At 46.8% G+C, this 16245-nt stretch overlaps 1 protein-coding gene across 14 annotated transcripts in view; it reads left to right on the top strand.

The window, feature by feature from the left end:
* Positions 1–15533, top strand: part of SLC4A4 (solute carrier family 4 member 4) — a 234423-nt gene extending 218890 nt beyond the window's left edge. For 9 of the 14 annotated variants that reach the window (XM_052812182.1, XM_052812142.1, XM_052812162.1 and 6 more), the window contains 5 exons: positions 3250–3318; positions 4995–5168; positions 7697–7858; positions 14048–14127; positions 15355–15533. In XM_052812182.1, coding sequence (XP_052668142.1) covers positions 3250–3318; positions 4995–5168; positions 7697–7858; positions 14048–14127; positions 15355–15460 — 591 coding nt within the window. In that variant the 3' untranslated portion in view covers positions 15461–15533. Of the gene's footprint in view, positions 1–3249; positions 3319–4994; positions 5169–7696; positions 7859–11965; positions 12063–14047; positions 14128–15234 lie in introns of all 14 variants that reach the window. The other 5 variants (XM_052812118.1, XM_052812211.1, XM_052812201.1 and 2 more) reach the window with 3 other exon arrangements.
* Positions 15534–16245: the final 712 nt, after the last annotated feature.

Genomic DNA, 16245 nt, shown 5'->3' with positions numbered 1-16245 from the left:
TGCCTCGCTGTTTTTAAAAAAGCCAGCACAACAATCAAATTTTGACTCTTTTAGGCTGGATCATCCCAAAATAGCACATCCTCTATCGCTCAGAAGCGATGCCCAGCACAGCGGTATGGAAAACGTATTTCTGGAGGAAGCAGTGCAATTAAATGTGATTTCTTAATCTCCTGCATTTTTTTTCGTATGAGTTTAGCCAAGGATCTGGACAGATGGGCTGCTGATGTACCGTTTAATCTAGGTAGGTAGCTGTTTTGCAAGACTTGAAATTTGTTGGCACGTAACCACAGAGAAAAGCATCCTTAGTGGATCATCAGATCGTAAAATGAAACTGGAAAACCTGCTTATCTGTGTCTTGTGGAGGATACTGCCTTCTCCGGGGTTGATGATTTAAGTGGAGCCAAGTGCAGGCATACTGTACAACGGGAGATGTCAGCGGCAGAAGTCCATCTCCATGGGTCTGTAGACCGATGGTACGAGCAGAAGATGTCAAAACAGTAACATGCGTGCTGAAACAGTGGCACCGTGCATCGTAACTCCGTAACGGAGCAGAGGGGCGTCGGGAGAAGCGTTTCTGGAGGAGGCAAACGAGGTTTGGTTGGAAGCTGCGGGGGCTGTGAGGCACAGTTAGATGCGAGCCTGAAAGGGAGGAGGCAGGCAGCGAGCAGTGACGCTGCCTTTGTATAAAGTGGAGAAAGTGGCTTTACAAAGTCAGTGTGCTCCTACTCTTGATTTCTGAGGTTGTTTTTACAACTAGCAAATGTTTGTGTCATGGTAACAGTTTCCTCCTCTGCACAAACAGGCATTTCCGTGCCCTTCATTTAATGCCGGATCGTAATAATTCTGTTCGTTAGTTCATGTGACCTTTCCCTGCAAGATCTCTCTTTCTCTATTCCACTGGGGTCTATTATTTCCCCTATTATTGCTTCATTCATTAATTATTTGTCTGTGCTTCCCCTAAGAACGCATATGGGGAAGATACTCGCGGGAGGACGCCTGAGGATAAATCGGCACGCTCCTCGCCCACGTGCCAGTGAGAAGTACCTGGCAGTGTTTCAGGACCTTTAACAAACTCCAATGGCAGGGTCTCCTGCTCAAGAGAACCGCTTTGCTAAATGCGTTGCAGAACATTTAAGGCTTCTCATGCCAGCGGCAAATTGAACACTGACGATCCCAAATTCAATAAAACAGGCAATCCACAGAATAATCTCATCTTTGTTTTTTGTGGGTTTTGCGGTGTTTGTGCTGGTTTTGAACGTCACTGATGTTTCTGCTCAGTTGTGGCATATCTCCACAGAAACATCCTCAGCCCTGCTAGGATAATGACAGGCACTTTCCTATAAATACATTTTTAATTCTGTTGGCTAGCAGCAGGTTTGCTCGGAGCGCCTGAGCCAGCAACCCCATAGTTAGTGAATACTTCGCCAAAAGAAAGTCTTCCAAAATGAATGCGCTGCTTGCTACTCTGCAGGATAATGTACTGAAGTTTCACCTAAGGATGATTTACAGGATTAATTATTGTGGAATGATGAAATAATATTTGAACATTTGCCTTTTTTTTTTTTTTTTTTTTTTTTGAAACACAGAAAGAAATAGAAGGGGCGGGAGAGAGAGCAGTGTAAAGGAACTAGAAAGCTAAACTCTGAAAGCCTCCTACCCAACTTGCCGAGGGAGATGTTATCTTGTCTCGTCTAATCCCTCAGATCCAGTGAGGGCTTTGAATCCCTTGGACGCCCACAGCTACGTGAACCACGCGCTGGCTCCCCGTCCCCCCCTGCGATGGCACACGGTGAAGGCAGACCGTTGAACCCCGGCTGCGGAAAAAACATTTGGCTTCTGATGTGAAATATCACCGCAGGTCACTCAAGGAAGCAAATAAATCCAACAGAAGGATGAATCAGCAATCAAGAAGCTCGCAGGAGGTGATAGGGAATGAGACTCAGGGGAGAGAAGGGAAAAACGTAGGCAGGGAAGCTTTGGCCTCGGATGCCCCAAACGAAACGTATGTATTTGGGATCAAGGCCTCCAGGGATGTGTGCATGACGCTATGTTTCTGACCCAGGAATAATGCGGCGGGGAATACGATAAAACACTGAATAACTGCTGTGTTATTTGCCTCTTCAGTGAGTTACACGCACAGGTTGGAAGACAACCGGTTCCTACAGCAGCAGTGCTGGCCGCAGGTTGCATGGGAGCCTGGGCTGTGCTACGGCTGCCGTTCAGTGGCGGCCGCCCGTCACTGCACAAGGGCTTTCCTTCAGCGACGGCGGCCGAGCTCTTGCCATCCTTCTCGGGTTCAAATAAATCGCACAAAGGCCGTTACTCGGCTCCTGCGCGCGGTTTCTGCCCAAGAGTTCCCGTTCACATCACGCCACACTGGCTGCGGGCAGTTTTGCCGTGGGGCCGAGGAGCGCTTCCCCCTCTTGGCAAGCGGCGTGGGGGGTTTTGCCGTTGAGGAAAGCTTTGTGCTTCAGGTCGGAGGGACAGATAGTCGTTGTGGGGAGCGTGTGTGTTGTTACCGTGCGCCTTCCTCGCTTCCGAAGGAAGATGACCCCGGTGGCAGGACCGGTGATGGAGGAATGAGCAGCACTTAGCACTTGAGGGAGCAGAAACTGATGTTTGAAAGGACGGTTCCTGGCAGCGAAGAAAGTAACTCACGGTCCCGTATTTGTGATCAGTTAGGGATTAATGTGAGTGAAAGACCGAGCGGTCGGAGATTTGATTGGCGTGACTGTCATCGCTGAGGTGGGACTCAAGAGAAGAGCCTTTCTGGATGGATTTCCATGGCTCACTGAGCCGGCTGCACCGCAGGATCATGCTGCCTTTTCTTCTTCTCTACCTTCTGCTTCTAGTCTCACCAGAAACCAAGAGATGAAAAGCAGTTTGAAGCTTACTGAAACACGTTTACCCTGCCTCTTCTTTAATTTGCTGACTGCCTGGCACCGGCTGGCTTCGTTCCCTTTGGTTCTTGGAGAGACGTCCAAGTCCCAGTGAAGCGGGAGAGCCTAGGGAGTGTTTGGCCCCTGCCCTGCTCCTCAGCCCTCCAGCGATTGCACAAATGTTCTGGCAGCTCTCAAAACACAGCAGAAGGATTGCTAGCTTTATTACCGCGCCTTGTGCGCTCGCAGGGGCAATTCGAGTTGATGACAGGCTAGGAATTACGTGCGTCCCCTCCCGCGTGTTAGCGGCGGATGGTGCGTGGGGAGGTTGTTCACTCAGTTTTTCTTCTCTTCTCTTCCCCCCCCGCAGTTCATTCCCATGCCCGTGCTCTACGGCGTCTTCCTCTACATGGGCGTCGCGTCCCTCAATGGCGTGCAGGTGAGTCCCTCCGACGGCCGGCACCGGGCTCCCCGCCGGGTCTTCTCCGGCAAATGGCGATCATTAACCACTGCGGGGTCTCTTTCGCAACCCTCCGGCCTTTCCCTTCTCCTTCCCCGCCTCCGTTTCATTCCCAAGAAACCCCGGGGAGGGTAGCAACTGTTGACAAACATTGCCACAGGCTGGCTGTCCTGAGATTGAGACCAAAGGGGGAACGCTCCGCTCGGCGGGAGAGCAGCCGAGCCTGGGCTCCGTAAGCCACGAGGGGTGCTTGGTGAAGACCCGGGGTCCTTCTTCCCCAGCTCGGCGATGCGGAGGGCAGCGTACTCTTCCAGAGACCCCGGGCTCGCTCCCGGGATGGTTCGGGTCCTCTGCCGGGGCGTCCGTCGCAGACGGAAGGGAAACAAGGGAAGATGATTTACGGCAGCAGGGTTGTTCTGCGATGTTAACGAGCGGGAACATTGCTGTTCGCCGGGGAGGGGAAGCCAAGCCCCTTTCTTTGTTGTTGAGGAAATATTACGTAAAGAGCCTTTCTCACAGCACAGTGTCTGTAATTGGCCCTAGGAAGCTGGAAGTGGTTTTGTTGCTTTCTGGCACCCTATTAATTGTGGCCTTTCTTGTTAGCGCTTGGTTGGGCTCTAACGGGAAAAGACTGCCTGTTCTGTGAGCACCATGAGAATTTCCTTGGGTATTCTTTAAAATGGCCCCAGCTTTCATTCACTGGTGTGAGATCAATAGGGTCTCAGCAGCAGGCAGCAACCCCGCGTTGGGGCAGGGGACAAGGAGGGGATTGTAATGTTCGCCCTGGGGTCAGTTCTCCTGGAGGGAATTTCCCCTGCTTCCCGGCCCAGGTGGTCAGGGGACTGGGCAGCTTGTTTTCCTCCGATCAAGGATGTTTTTTCACTTGATGAGAAATCCCGATTTTGGTTTAACTCCAAGTCCGTCCGGGCCAGCACAGGGGCAAGGGACACGGCTGGAAAAGCGGCCCATCTTCCTCACTCTTCGGTTAGGTGCCTTTCTGTTCTCCAGTAATGTGATGTCTGCCCTCACCTCTGTTGACCTCTGCTCCCAATTTATTTGGGGAAAAAAAAACCCATTGATTTTAAATGCTGAATGTCTTTCCTTGGCAGGAGCGGGGCAGAGGAGGGTGGCAGAAGTGACCCAGAGTTTGATGCTGACTGTAGTTTGGGCATTCATCTTGTTTTCTCTGTTTTGTGGGTAACAAAGTGCTCCCTTCAAGAGAAAATTCCCTGTGTCCGCAGCCGCAGCAGATCAGGCCCGTTCTCTTGAAGGCAGCAGAGCAGTTTCCACCGACGCCTTGGTTCCTTGGTTTACACGCTGATCACCAGAGCACACGGGGTCCTGCTCCTTAAAACGAAGGCACCACAATGCTTTGCTCTGAGAGATGCTTTGCTCCTGTGTCTCTGTTTAGTTGCCGAATATAGTGTAGACCTAGGACCTTCACTTGAGACGGCTGAGTTAACACGTTTAGCCCATCCTGCGTTAAGCACAGGTCAGTCAGGATAGAGGAGCTGTGCTGGGCTTTCTGCTGGGTTTCTTCTGTGGAAGGGAAGCAAGTTGATGCAAGGCCACACTTCATGGCGGAATAATGCTTTTGTATCTCTCTTTTGTGTACCCTGGGTGTCATTTAAATGTCCGTTTCTTTTCCTTTCCAGTTCATGGATCGTCTGAAGCTGCTCTTGATGCCTCTAAAACACCAGCCTGACTTTATCTACCTGCGCCACGTCCCGCTGCGCAGGGTCCATCTGTTCACCTTCCTGCAGGTGGTGTGCCTGGCCCTCCTCTGGATCCTCAAGTCGACCGTGGCTGCTATCATATTCCCTGTCATGGTAGGTGACGTTCTCCTTCACGTCCCTCCCTTTCGCAGCCTGCGCCTTCCGCTCACGGTCATGCCCTCCCATGAACAGGCAAATCCAGCCTCTCCCTGTCAAATCCCTAGCTTGGGGCTCTGCCTCCATTCGTGGCACTGATGTAGGACTACACGGGGTCAGCGTTGCTGTGGCTGCCTTTACATAAATCCTCTGGAGGAAAACGAGCCTGGAAAGTTAATTTTTTGCCAGAAAGGTGTAGTTAGCTTTGACCGTTCCTGGCTGCCAAGGTTAGATTTGCAGTGTTTTCTCCTTGAGCTGCACGAACGAATGAGAGGTGCGTAGTTTCCCTTTTCTAGTCCACGCTAATTACCGTACAGAAGATGTCTCCCTTGCTTTTTAAATAGCACAAATTGGCAAAAGCAAGAATGAGGCTCACTCCTAAGAGGTGTGCCAAATGGAGGGAAAGGATTAGCTAAATCAAGAACAGAAAAAGGAATGTCTTTTTCCTTGAACTTGAGTAAAAAGATAATAATGTCGATACACGTGTTTCACATTGGAGGATGATATGTAAGTTTTTAGGCTGCATGTCCTCTTTCTAATAATGCATATCAGAGTCGTGTGAAAACTTATTTTGGATGTTGAGAGATAAAAAGTTCATCACATAGAAGAACTGTTTCTTAAATATACACTCTGCAGTCAGTCTGATAGAGTGTTTCTACATCAAGGAAGGGGAAGAGTGAAGCAGCTTCCTGTGCATTTAGATTATTACTAGAGGTAGGGACACAATTAGACACTTATACCAAATAAAAACCAGACAAGTGTTAAGGGGAGTTCATATGTACACTTTGCCTCAGGCTTCAAAACCTGTGAACGTGGACCCTAAATGAGGGAGCATGGAGTAGATCCTTCTCCACCTCTGCACCTGACCCGTAGCTCAGCTGGAACAGTTGGGAGGAGGGTGGCCATAGGGCCAAATGGATCGAGTGTGGATCCCGTGGGACCATAACTGCACGCACAGCGGTTCTGCCGAGTCTGGTCTCTGGCTTGGAGATGGGTCAGACTGCTGCAAAGTCAAAGCTTTATGAAACTCCCTTAAGAAATCTGGGCCTAATGTCACCTGCTTTCAGGTTTACGGACAAGTAAAATTTCAGTTGCGGGTGCACTTACGAACTGCAGTGCTTATTTAAGAGAGAGAAGGAGGGGAAGCAGAAAACAGAACAAGGACAGGCATTTGTTCTCTGATGCTGGTGAAACGAGGAGAGAAAAGATGATGCGAGTAAAAAAATCCTCCAAATGTTCTTGCTGGGACACACGCTCGTATATAAAGGCGTTAAAAATCAGCAGTTCCCACTGACACGCCATTCCATTGCATTTTCACGGCTGTGTTGTACTGCTGTTGAAAGCTGAATCTAAGATCTGGACGCTCTTTCTCTTTGCCCATAATAGAATCTGAGCGAGCCCCAGGTCTGCTGAAGTTTGTTATAATGGTGCAAATTCAGTGTAGGTACAGTCACAGCTTAGATACAGCTGGGTCTGATGACAAAACCTCAATTATTTGCACTCGTGAACAAAAAGACTATAAACGTCCAATTTGTGAAGATCCAGCCAATAGCCAAACCTCTGTTTCTTTGAATGAAAAGCACTTTTAATACAAATGTAATTCGTAACATGGGCGTCTACATGGCATCTTTCCACCCCCTGAGTAATTTCTCGCTTCCATAATGACATCTTAAGTTACACAAGTCAAAGCTTGAGATCCTTTCCTAGGAATCGTTTGTGCCATTGATCATCATTGCTCGGAACAAGCTCTTCACCTTAAAGGCAGTCTTCAGTTGTCGGGAGTGGGTTACATCTTTTAGTAGCCAAGTCAAGCTTTCAGTCTGTCGGTGTAGCCTTTGGTGAAGTGTACGTGTGATCTTGGTAGGCATCTGGTGGTGGTGTTCAACCCAGCGTCGATGTAAACACCTCTTTCAGACATGTCCCTTCTTTTTTTTCCCAGTGCCTTTGATGGCAGTCTTGCACAGAAAAAGCTTTTCCTCCAGTTTCATGCAGCCACAATCCTAGTAAACTTTATTCTGCAGAGTTCGAGGACACGGTTTGGCCTTTGTCTAATTTCTAAAGAGTTCTTATATCTGGGGAAGTGGTGAGAAAAACGTAAAGACAATTACTCAGGCTGCCCCTGTGAACTTGCGTACGTAGGCTGAATCCAAAAATAAATGAAAATAGTCTTTTTTTTTTTCTCTGTTTGTTGTTTTGCCTGATGCCTGTCAGTTGGATGTTAAAAGATGACCTTTGTCTCTACAGGAATATTAAGTGATTACATATTTTCTTTCTGTATGTTGCTCCTGTTTATTGTGCCGTGAAGCAGTCACAGTTCAGACTTTCAAGTTGATGGAGATATCCCAGGTGTTCACCTTGTTCTCTTTGTGTTCATTTACAACCAGAGTTAAAACATGTGGGGTGAAGAAGCAACATCAAGAGGAATGCACAGAGTGTTCCCAATTCAAGGTAAAATGTAACTGAGAAGTCCCTCTCTGCCTTTTCAGATCCTGGCACTTGTAGCAGTCAGAAAAGCCATGGACTACCTCTTCTCCCAGCATGACTTAAGCTTCCTTGACGACGTCATTCCAGAAAAGGACAAGAAAAAGAAAGAGGATGAGAAGAAGAAGAAAAAGAAGAAGGGCAGTATGGACAGTGACAATGATGATGTAAGGAGCTTTCTGCTCTTGTCAAATTACTCATTTCTAGCTAGCTAATCCCAGGGGACGGTCCATGCCCCTCGCCAGCTCTGGGGCTGGGGATCTCCCAGCCTCTTTGGAAGCCGACCAGCTCAGTCTTTTGCTGCTGCAGCAAGTCGGCCCCAGACAAAACTTCTTTTCTAGATTGCCTTCCCTTTTCCAGACGTCACCAGCCTGTGGTAGGTGGTACTTGCATTGCCAAGAATGAAATCACACTTTCCACAAGAGCCCTAGATACCTGCTGAGATGTCATGCCCTTTGCTAGAATGCCTTTCATCACCCTGTCTTGTTCATCTTCCCCTCCTCCGCCTTTCTCCCCCGTCATTGTCTTTTACGTTTTAGGAGGAGAATGGTTTTCGCCAGCAGCTCTGTTATTTCTGAACATACTCTGGTTTTCTTTTTTTATATTCTTTTAATTACTCTTTTTAAAAGCACAAAAAGATGTGACTTGTCATATTGCAGGAAAGACTGCTTTCTGTTGATAATACTCATGACCTAAATATCTTCAAAGCATACGTGCGCTTCTGCAGTATACTCTGGTCCTACCTCGGGTTGCAGCATGCCCTAAAATAGTGACACGTAGCTGCTTATGTCTTTGCTAAGTGCGGTGACCTGACTAGACCAGATCCACGTGCCTTAGACTGCTCTATTTTTTACGGTATATATAAGAAGAAGAAATGTAGTCCTCGTGCCTTTCAACATTCTCCTACCCAGGTCTAGCAGGAACCCAAATCCTGTAAATTTATGTCGAAGCGCTAAACACGCTGGTTATATAGCACTTTGTATAGCAAGTGTGAACTGCCTTTGGAGAGCTGGCTGCCTCAGTCAGCATTACCTTTTGCAACGTGAAAAGGGAGCTAGGCTTTAATAATTTTAGGCTACGCGGAGAGCAGTAAGCACAGTGTCGCTTGTTCTGCTCGTGTAACCATCCAGGGTTCGTGAAGAAGGGCTTTTCCTGTGATGTAGGCAGAGGTAGGATCGCCCGAAGCTGGGAAAAAAAAAAAAAAAAAATCCGTTTTAACACGGCAGGAGAAAGAAATGAGAAGGGATCGCGCTCTGGGAGGAGGCAGGCGGCAGGAAAAGTCGAGCGGCCCTTTCTGGAGCACTCCCGCTCAGGTCACTGACCCTACAGCCCCCAGATTTTGAACCGCAGCCTGGTGCAGAGCGGCGGCGGCACCGGTTGTCGGGTCGGCTTGGTCCCTCGCCTCCTGAGTCGACGTGAAGTGGGTAACGGTGACCTCCCCGAGAAGTTTGCTTGCCCGGAGAGCTTCTCGCAACAAAGCGTGGAAGCGGCAGCGCTGCCGCCGAACCGGAGGGTCACGGGTGCTGTGGGGTGGTTGTGCCTCGCTGCGCCTTCGGAGGGTTTCTGCTGGGTATCGGCTGCATCCTTTTCTGCGCCGAGCAGACGTACCAAACGAGCCCTCCTTGTGGGTTAGCTGATACCTCTGGTGTCTTCAGGAGGAAAACGGCGGCTCCGGGAGTTGCCCCAGAGCATCCCGGTGCCTGATCTCGCTCAAGGTTGGGAGGACAGAAGAGGCAACCTCAGTCCTGGCGGAGGACAAGCTGGAACCCGAGTCCTCAATGTGAGAGCTACGCAGCACCTCTGCAGATCTGCGTTAGAGGCAACAAAGTCAGGTTGTTCCGACGAGAAAATAGGCAAAGGCCTTTCTATAAGGAATATATGCTGTCTGAAGTAGAGCGTGTACACTGCAAGAGGCAAAACTAGGCATTTCTTAGGTGAGGGCGCAGCGTTGTAGGAGGTAGCCTGGATCCACGCCTTGTTAAATCAAGCTGAATCCCAGCCGGGAAGATTGGCTCTTATTTCAGACAGCAAACTCCCCTTTCCAGTCATTCCTCCAGTTCCTGGGAGGCTGAGGGCAAGGGTTTCCTGCAGCAGGTAACTTTGTGCAAACTGAAATGAGAGAAAACGCCCTACTGTACATAGCGAATAGTCAGCAAAGGTTTGACTCCATCCCCTCCTCTTGACCAATTTGAATCCAGCAGCGTCCTATTCCGAGCCATGGCTCCCGTATCGCTGGTATGTTTTAAGCTATCTCCTCTCTTCTCAGGCTTTTCATTAATTTCACGTACAGTAATTGATCTAATGGGTAAGAGATTTTCTGCAAAATGTTGGTTCTTAACTCTTCTTGGGTTTTTTTTTTTCAGCACTTGCTTTTACCAGCTTCCTGAACGTAAAGCACTTGACATTACTGGTTTGCTTGTTTTCACCCTTTCCCTTCCAGAAATCTGCCCCCACAAAGTTAGTCGTGTGGGATGTGGCAGGCAATACACCGAACAGAGTTCAGCAAAGAGAATTGCTGGGTGTTGCTAATGCAAGTGGTGTTAGATGAATGAGTACGGCAAAACCTGGCATTAGTGGAAACCGCTCTCAGCACTAGTTAGGACTCGCCTAAAGTTCGCACCGGGGCTTTGCTAGCAATCAGGGGCAGCGAAAAAGGAGCTGCGAAGAAAGATTTTCAGTAATCTCGCCATTTTTCCCTCCAGCTTGTCTTTACGAAGTGTGAATTAGTGCAACTAATTGCTGCATTTGCCTAATGAAAACTCAAGGGCCTTGATTTTCTCTCCGATTTTATGTCAAAAAATGCAGTATCCAAGCAAGGCCAGACAGTTTTTTCAAAAAAATCTCGGGCTAGTATATTTAGTTGCAGAGTCAGAAGTGCTGTGTAATGGTCTCTGCTCCCCTTCAGGGCATTTTCGCTGACTGCAGATGCTTTTTCCCTCTCTCTGTTCATTTTAGATGGTGAAGTTTAAAGTAGACCCTGAGCATCAGCATTGCCATTCCACAGACCTCTTACATTTATTTACTAGCGCTGAAACGCTGTCGTTTCGAAGATGTCCAAGAGGTTACCCAGCTCTTACGCTCTGCTTACAGCATGGCCCCAAACGGATGGGGGACCTTGAGATGGCTTTATTGCCTCAGTGCTTTTCTGCGGAATCACCTTTGTTTGAGCTACGTTTATCCCTCAGCCTCGTAAAAATCCTCCTGAGGAAGCTTTTTGCTATTGGAGTGTGAAATACCGCACTGGGTGTCAGTTACGTTAAAAAATAATTAAAAAAAAAAAAATCCAGGGAGAGCGATTCTCTGGCCTCTGTAATGTTTTCCTGTCCTGACTTGAAGGTCTCCCTCCCTCCACCCCAGCATTATGCTCGGTGCTGTGTCTAGTTGTCTCCAGGAACAAAGATGCGTTAACGTTTCTGGCAATTATCACCTTACTTCCTTTGCCAAGTTATGCAATATCAGCCTTTCCTTGGTTATGAGAAGTTAGTTTTATTTTAAAAAAGCAAAATAATTCCAAGTACCTTGTCGTGAGCATAAGCAGGTGGATTATCGAAGCCAGCGGGGTATAAATCGTGCTGGTACCCAAACGCCGGCGTACGGCTTTTCTCTGCACTTGTGCCTCTTCTTGACCGCTTTGCTCTTCCTCCTGCCTGGCTGGGAGTACCAAATTCTTACAAGGGCCCTGGATCTGATGAACTATTTTACTGTAAATAGAGGTGTAACCGAGACTGGGTTTGACTCGATTCAAATAAACGGAGGAGTTGAGACAGTCCAGCTTAAGGAACCTCTGCCATATCGTGTCTGGCCCTCGTCCTTGTAGAGCAATTGGGAAGAAAAAAGGGGTCTGAGAGAAATCGCAGCAGGATAAAACATTCTGATGAGCTTTCACAGAAGCCAGTGCCCTGCTATTTCTGCCTACGAAAGCGTTTTTGCATCTGTATTTCCTGCAGCCAACTCCAAGCTGAATTGGATGGTGTCTTATAAGCTGGTGGCAAAGGAGCTGGTGAGGTGGGGAAAGGGGAAGATAACGATTACACAAGATTGTTCCTTAAATCTGTTTTACTCTCGTAGTGTGAAGGAAGAGGGAGAGTGGGGTGCAGTGGGGAACCAGTGGAAACCAGCGGGCAACTAAGCTGGAGGATGCTTTTTTTATTTTTTCTTCTTTTCTTTTCCTCATTCCTACAGAAACTATATGAAGCATGATTTTAATTTGTGGGAGACAATAAGAGAGCAAGCAGTGAAAATATTCTAAGACCTTTTACACGTTTCTTTCACAGTCTGACTGCCCCTACTCAGAAAAAGTCCCAAGTATTAAAATACCAATGGACATCATGGAGCAGGAACCTTTCCTAAGTGATAGCAAACCTGCTGACAGTGAGTAGAACTAACCTCTTGCATGCCTGACTTGCAGTACAAAAATATATATATATATATTTAGAGTGATTTTTTTTTTTAAATTAAAAAAAAAAAACGCTTTCTATTACTTGAGAAGTACTTTTTCTTGTTCTTTTTTTTCTCTTTTTTAATTTCCAGGCCTCTGATTTATGACAGATTTTGGTTTTGTGAGCTTTTTTCTTTGCTCTTTACAAAATTGATGTTGTTCCTTCTGGTGCCTCCAGCTTAAGCGCTTTTATCCAGCTACTAACAGGTCTCTTGGCCACTCACTCTCTCCTCCTCTCTTTTCTGACCTTTCCCATTTTGTGTTAACTCTGCTGATGGTTTGATTTTTTTTTTTTTCCCCCCCTCTGAGCCTAGTGTTCTGGATTTGCAGCATGTCTAAACTGCATCGCTGTCCTGTTACTGTTTGTTTCCTTAGGTGCCAAGCAGTTGCAAAAATCAGCGCTTAAAAGAGTAATTAAGCGTGTCATTGATCCGCATTGCGCATTAAACTGACAAGGCAGTGATCAGTTGACCATTAACGTATTTCCCTTCTTAGGTGATTTGCTTTTGTGCTATTCCGTTTCTTTTCAATTTCTTACGTTAATATCTGTAATTGATTATGATGATCTTCATTTTCAGTCATTTTCACTTTTCATGTTATAGTCTTTTAAGCGAGGAATCGGGAATAACAACTGACCTTAGCTTTTCTGCCTTTACGCTGACTTTTTAAAATACTATGAGCAGTGAGTGCTACCTGGAGATAAATACGCTGTTTTGTTGTGAGACGGGAGGGGAGAAATATGAATTATAGTAATATATGAGTACTGCTGCAAGGCTGGTGATTTCTAGTAGGACCTAAACCCACAGATCTCGAGACCCTTAAACTCTCCTTTGCGTTTAAGAGCTGGTACCCAAGTCCCTTGCCTTTCGGTGGCGTTTAGGTACCTGAGGAAATCCTAAGCATTGCTCTGTGGTTTTTAGGTACAGGAACACTTAAAGATTGGCATTATAAAACAAAGCCAAAGAGAAAGAGACGCTTCCCTGACTATTTAGATATTCTCAGTGTTTTGCTAATAAGGAAAAGAAAAGGAGCAAAATCAGGCTCAGACAACCGAACAGGTCCTCCTCATTTTTCCGTAAAAATGCCCTGACGTGCTAAAAATGAATTGCATCCCAAATGTTGTTACACGGGATTTTATGATCAGGTGCGTTGTTTTCAGCATCTTTAAGGCTGAAATAGTTAAGGAAAAGTTAATTCTGCCGCAAACCTGTTTGTTGGAATGCCCTTGGACACGGCACAGGCTAAATCACCCATGAGCCAAGGATTAGTTGGTTTGTGTACTTGTACGTTTCTGTAATCCAGTAATTGATTTGCTAGTTTTTAATCAGAAACAACGCCAAAAAAAAAAAAGGAAAAAAAGAAGAAAACCAGGCCCTTGGATTCGAAAAAGTAGCTGGAATCCAGCAACACTGTGGTATTGTCCTTAAATATTTACTGTGCTCTGTGATTCAAAGTATATTACTAATAATACTACTAACATTAGCTTTCCTTCAGCAATAGCGAGAATAGGTTTATTATTAACAGAGAGTATGCTTTCCCACGCTGGGTCAGGAAAGGAGAGCCGTTACAGGCAACAAACCACCTATTTTCTCGCAAGGCGTTTGGGTGCGACAGTGAGGAGCGCAGGGTAGCTAAAGAGGTGTAGATAAAAGGTAAGTGTCGAGACCTACAGGTGGTGAAAGTCTTTGGAAGTTAGTCTTTTGGTCGTGTTGGCAGTTCCAGGGTTTTTATCTCGGAGGAGAGAGAGAGAGAAATTAAGTATTTTTATTTACAAGCTGTGAAATTCACCTGGCAGGCAGGCAGCAGTAAAAAAGCGTTGCCAAAGAGATGAGAGTGTACCTGAGAAACTGAGGCTGGGCTTGAGAAGCCGTCGATGCTGCAGGCAATGACAAACAAGACTTTCTTCCCTCCCCGACAGGAGAAAAATCACCAACATTCCTTGAACGCCATACGTCGTGCTGATACAATTCCTTTCCTTCAGTCACACGCCATGCCAAGGTAAGCACCCAAAAATGCACTTTATAATGATTCCTCAAAAGCATCTCAGTACGCCGAAAGTCAACGAGGCAAAGTTTCTGCCCCCCCCATAGGAAACTCTTAAAAAGCACTTTGACAATATTCCCTGCGTAGGGTTGTAGCATCCCACGTTGATAACCAACACGGCCTTAACGGTGCGTGGGATGGGGAGCCTGAGGACTCTGCTGTTCTTGGTTAGACCCCGGCTGCAGTACCGATGGCTGGTTCGGGGTCTCAGCCAGAAAGCAACGCAGAGTAACTGGGAGGAGTATAGGAAACGCATCTACAGGGGGAAAATTAAATTAATTGGGATTGTTTAGCCTTTAAAAAAAAAAAGAGAGAGACAGTGAGAGAAAATTGCGGTTATGCTTTCCTTCAGTCATGTAACGGGATGTTGCAAAGAGGAAGTAATCCGTTTTCCCATGTGTGTGGTGGAAAATCGAGTAAATAATAACCTTAAATTGCTGCAAGGAAGAGTTAAGGAGCAATTTCTCAGAGCTGCTCAGCCCCTTGAGGCCACCTCAGACCTCCCAGCGCCAGGAGTCGGATCTCAACCAAGGCAGCAGTAGTCCTCTGAAATGTCAAAGAACGATCTACACTTCCAGGTCTTAAGAGAGTGTGTGAAATTAATCTCCATGGCTATAACCGGATTATTTCAAAGGCAGTATATGAGTGTTGCCACAGCTTGGTGCGAAGCACAGGTGCTGGACACTTGGAGCTCCTCAGTCAATGAAATCGGTGGGTTTACCTCCTGACGTGAGCAGTGTTCAGACCAACTCATTAAAATAATCTTACGTGATGTATGGGCCTTATCTAAAGAGCAGCTGTATGCTACCACCACCTGTCAAGGTTATTTACCTGGTATCTATATGCTGCCAGTTTCAGAAAACTGTATCGTGTGAGCTAATGCGAGGGAACCGATCCTGGGAATCGAGCGTTTGTTCCGTTTCTAGATGTGACGCTGTCTGTTGGGCGTCCCGCCAAGCCCTAGGATCTGCAGTTTTCCCAGTTTACGCCAGTCGCCCCTCTGTTTTGTTTGCAAAATGCTGGTTTTTCTCTTGCAAGTTGTGGATTATTCTGTTTTTTCAGGATTCGGTCACTGGGAAGCTGTGCTAGCAGAAGTCCTGAGCACGGCAGACCACGTTAAGAACCGGCCGAGAGGCCTGGAGGGAGTCCCCACGCTTACCTTGTCTTTCTTTTTCTTCGCAGCCCTCCACGAACTCCAGTAAAAGTTGTGCCTCAAATTAGAATAGAACTTGAGCCTGAAGACAATGGTTATTTCTGGAGGAGCAAGGGAACAGAAACTACTTTGTAATTTGTCTGTCTGTTAAATCTTTTATGGAATTTATTTTGTCACTAGCCAAATATTAAAATGCTCTCTGCTCCCCGCCTGCATAGGTAAATGAGACATCCCGCGCTGCCCCTCCACCCTTGCCCCTGCAGATCCCCTCTGACCCCTCCTCACCCCGTTTTCCCACGCCGACCAAGACTCGTTTTGCCTTCTCTGTCGCTTTGTCGTGCACGCGTCTCTCGTTCGCAAGCAGAGGGCAGAAGTATTAAGGATATCAAACCATACCTGCGGGAGATGTCAGGGGAACTGGCGTTACTTTAGTCGTGAATCCATGTGTGTTTGTTTGTCTGTTTGTCGTCTGGCAGAACAAAACTGACCTCCGGGCTAATTGGATGTCTCGCTTGCACTGCTCGAAGATGCTGGAAAGTGCTGCTAATTCTAACTTGCTCTTAAAGCCTGTACTCGTAGTTAACACAGGAAGGAAAAGGAAAAGGTACTTCACTCCCAGCACAGACAAACCATTGCCATCCTTGTAGCATGCGTTTTGAAATGTCCCTTTCCTATGCAATTTTTTTTAAAGAAACACTTTAATGGACTTAATCCGTCAGGTACATTGAAGAGTGTTATTTTCCTAGATTATTTTGTTTAAATTATGGGGGCCTAACCTATGACTTTTTTTTGTCAATTTTTTTAACCTTTTTTTAATTACTGTAAAGAAAAATGAATTTTTCCTGCAGCAGGAAACATATAGTTATGAGTAGTTCTACCTCTTATTTCTAGATGCCAGGCTTTCTGTAAAAAATGTATTG

Source organism: Harpia harpyja, chromosome 2 (genome assembly GCF_026419915.1).
Source record: "Harpia harpyja isolate bHarHar1 chromosome 2, bHarHar1 primary haplotype, whole genome shotgun sequence".
Lineage (NCBI taxonomy): Eukaryota > Metazoa > Chordata > Aves > Accipitriformes > Accipitridae > Harpia > Harpia harpyja.
The sequence above is the reverse complement of the archived record's forward strand: the minus strand, read 5'-3'. Positions and strand labels throughout refer to the sequence as shown.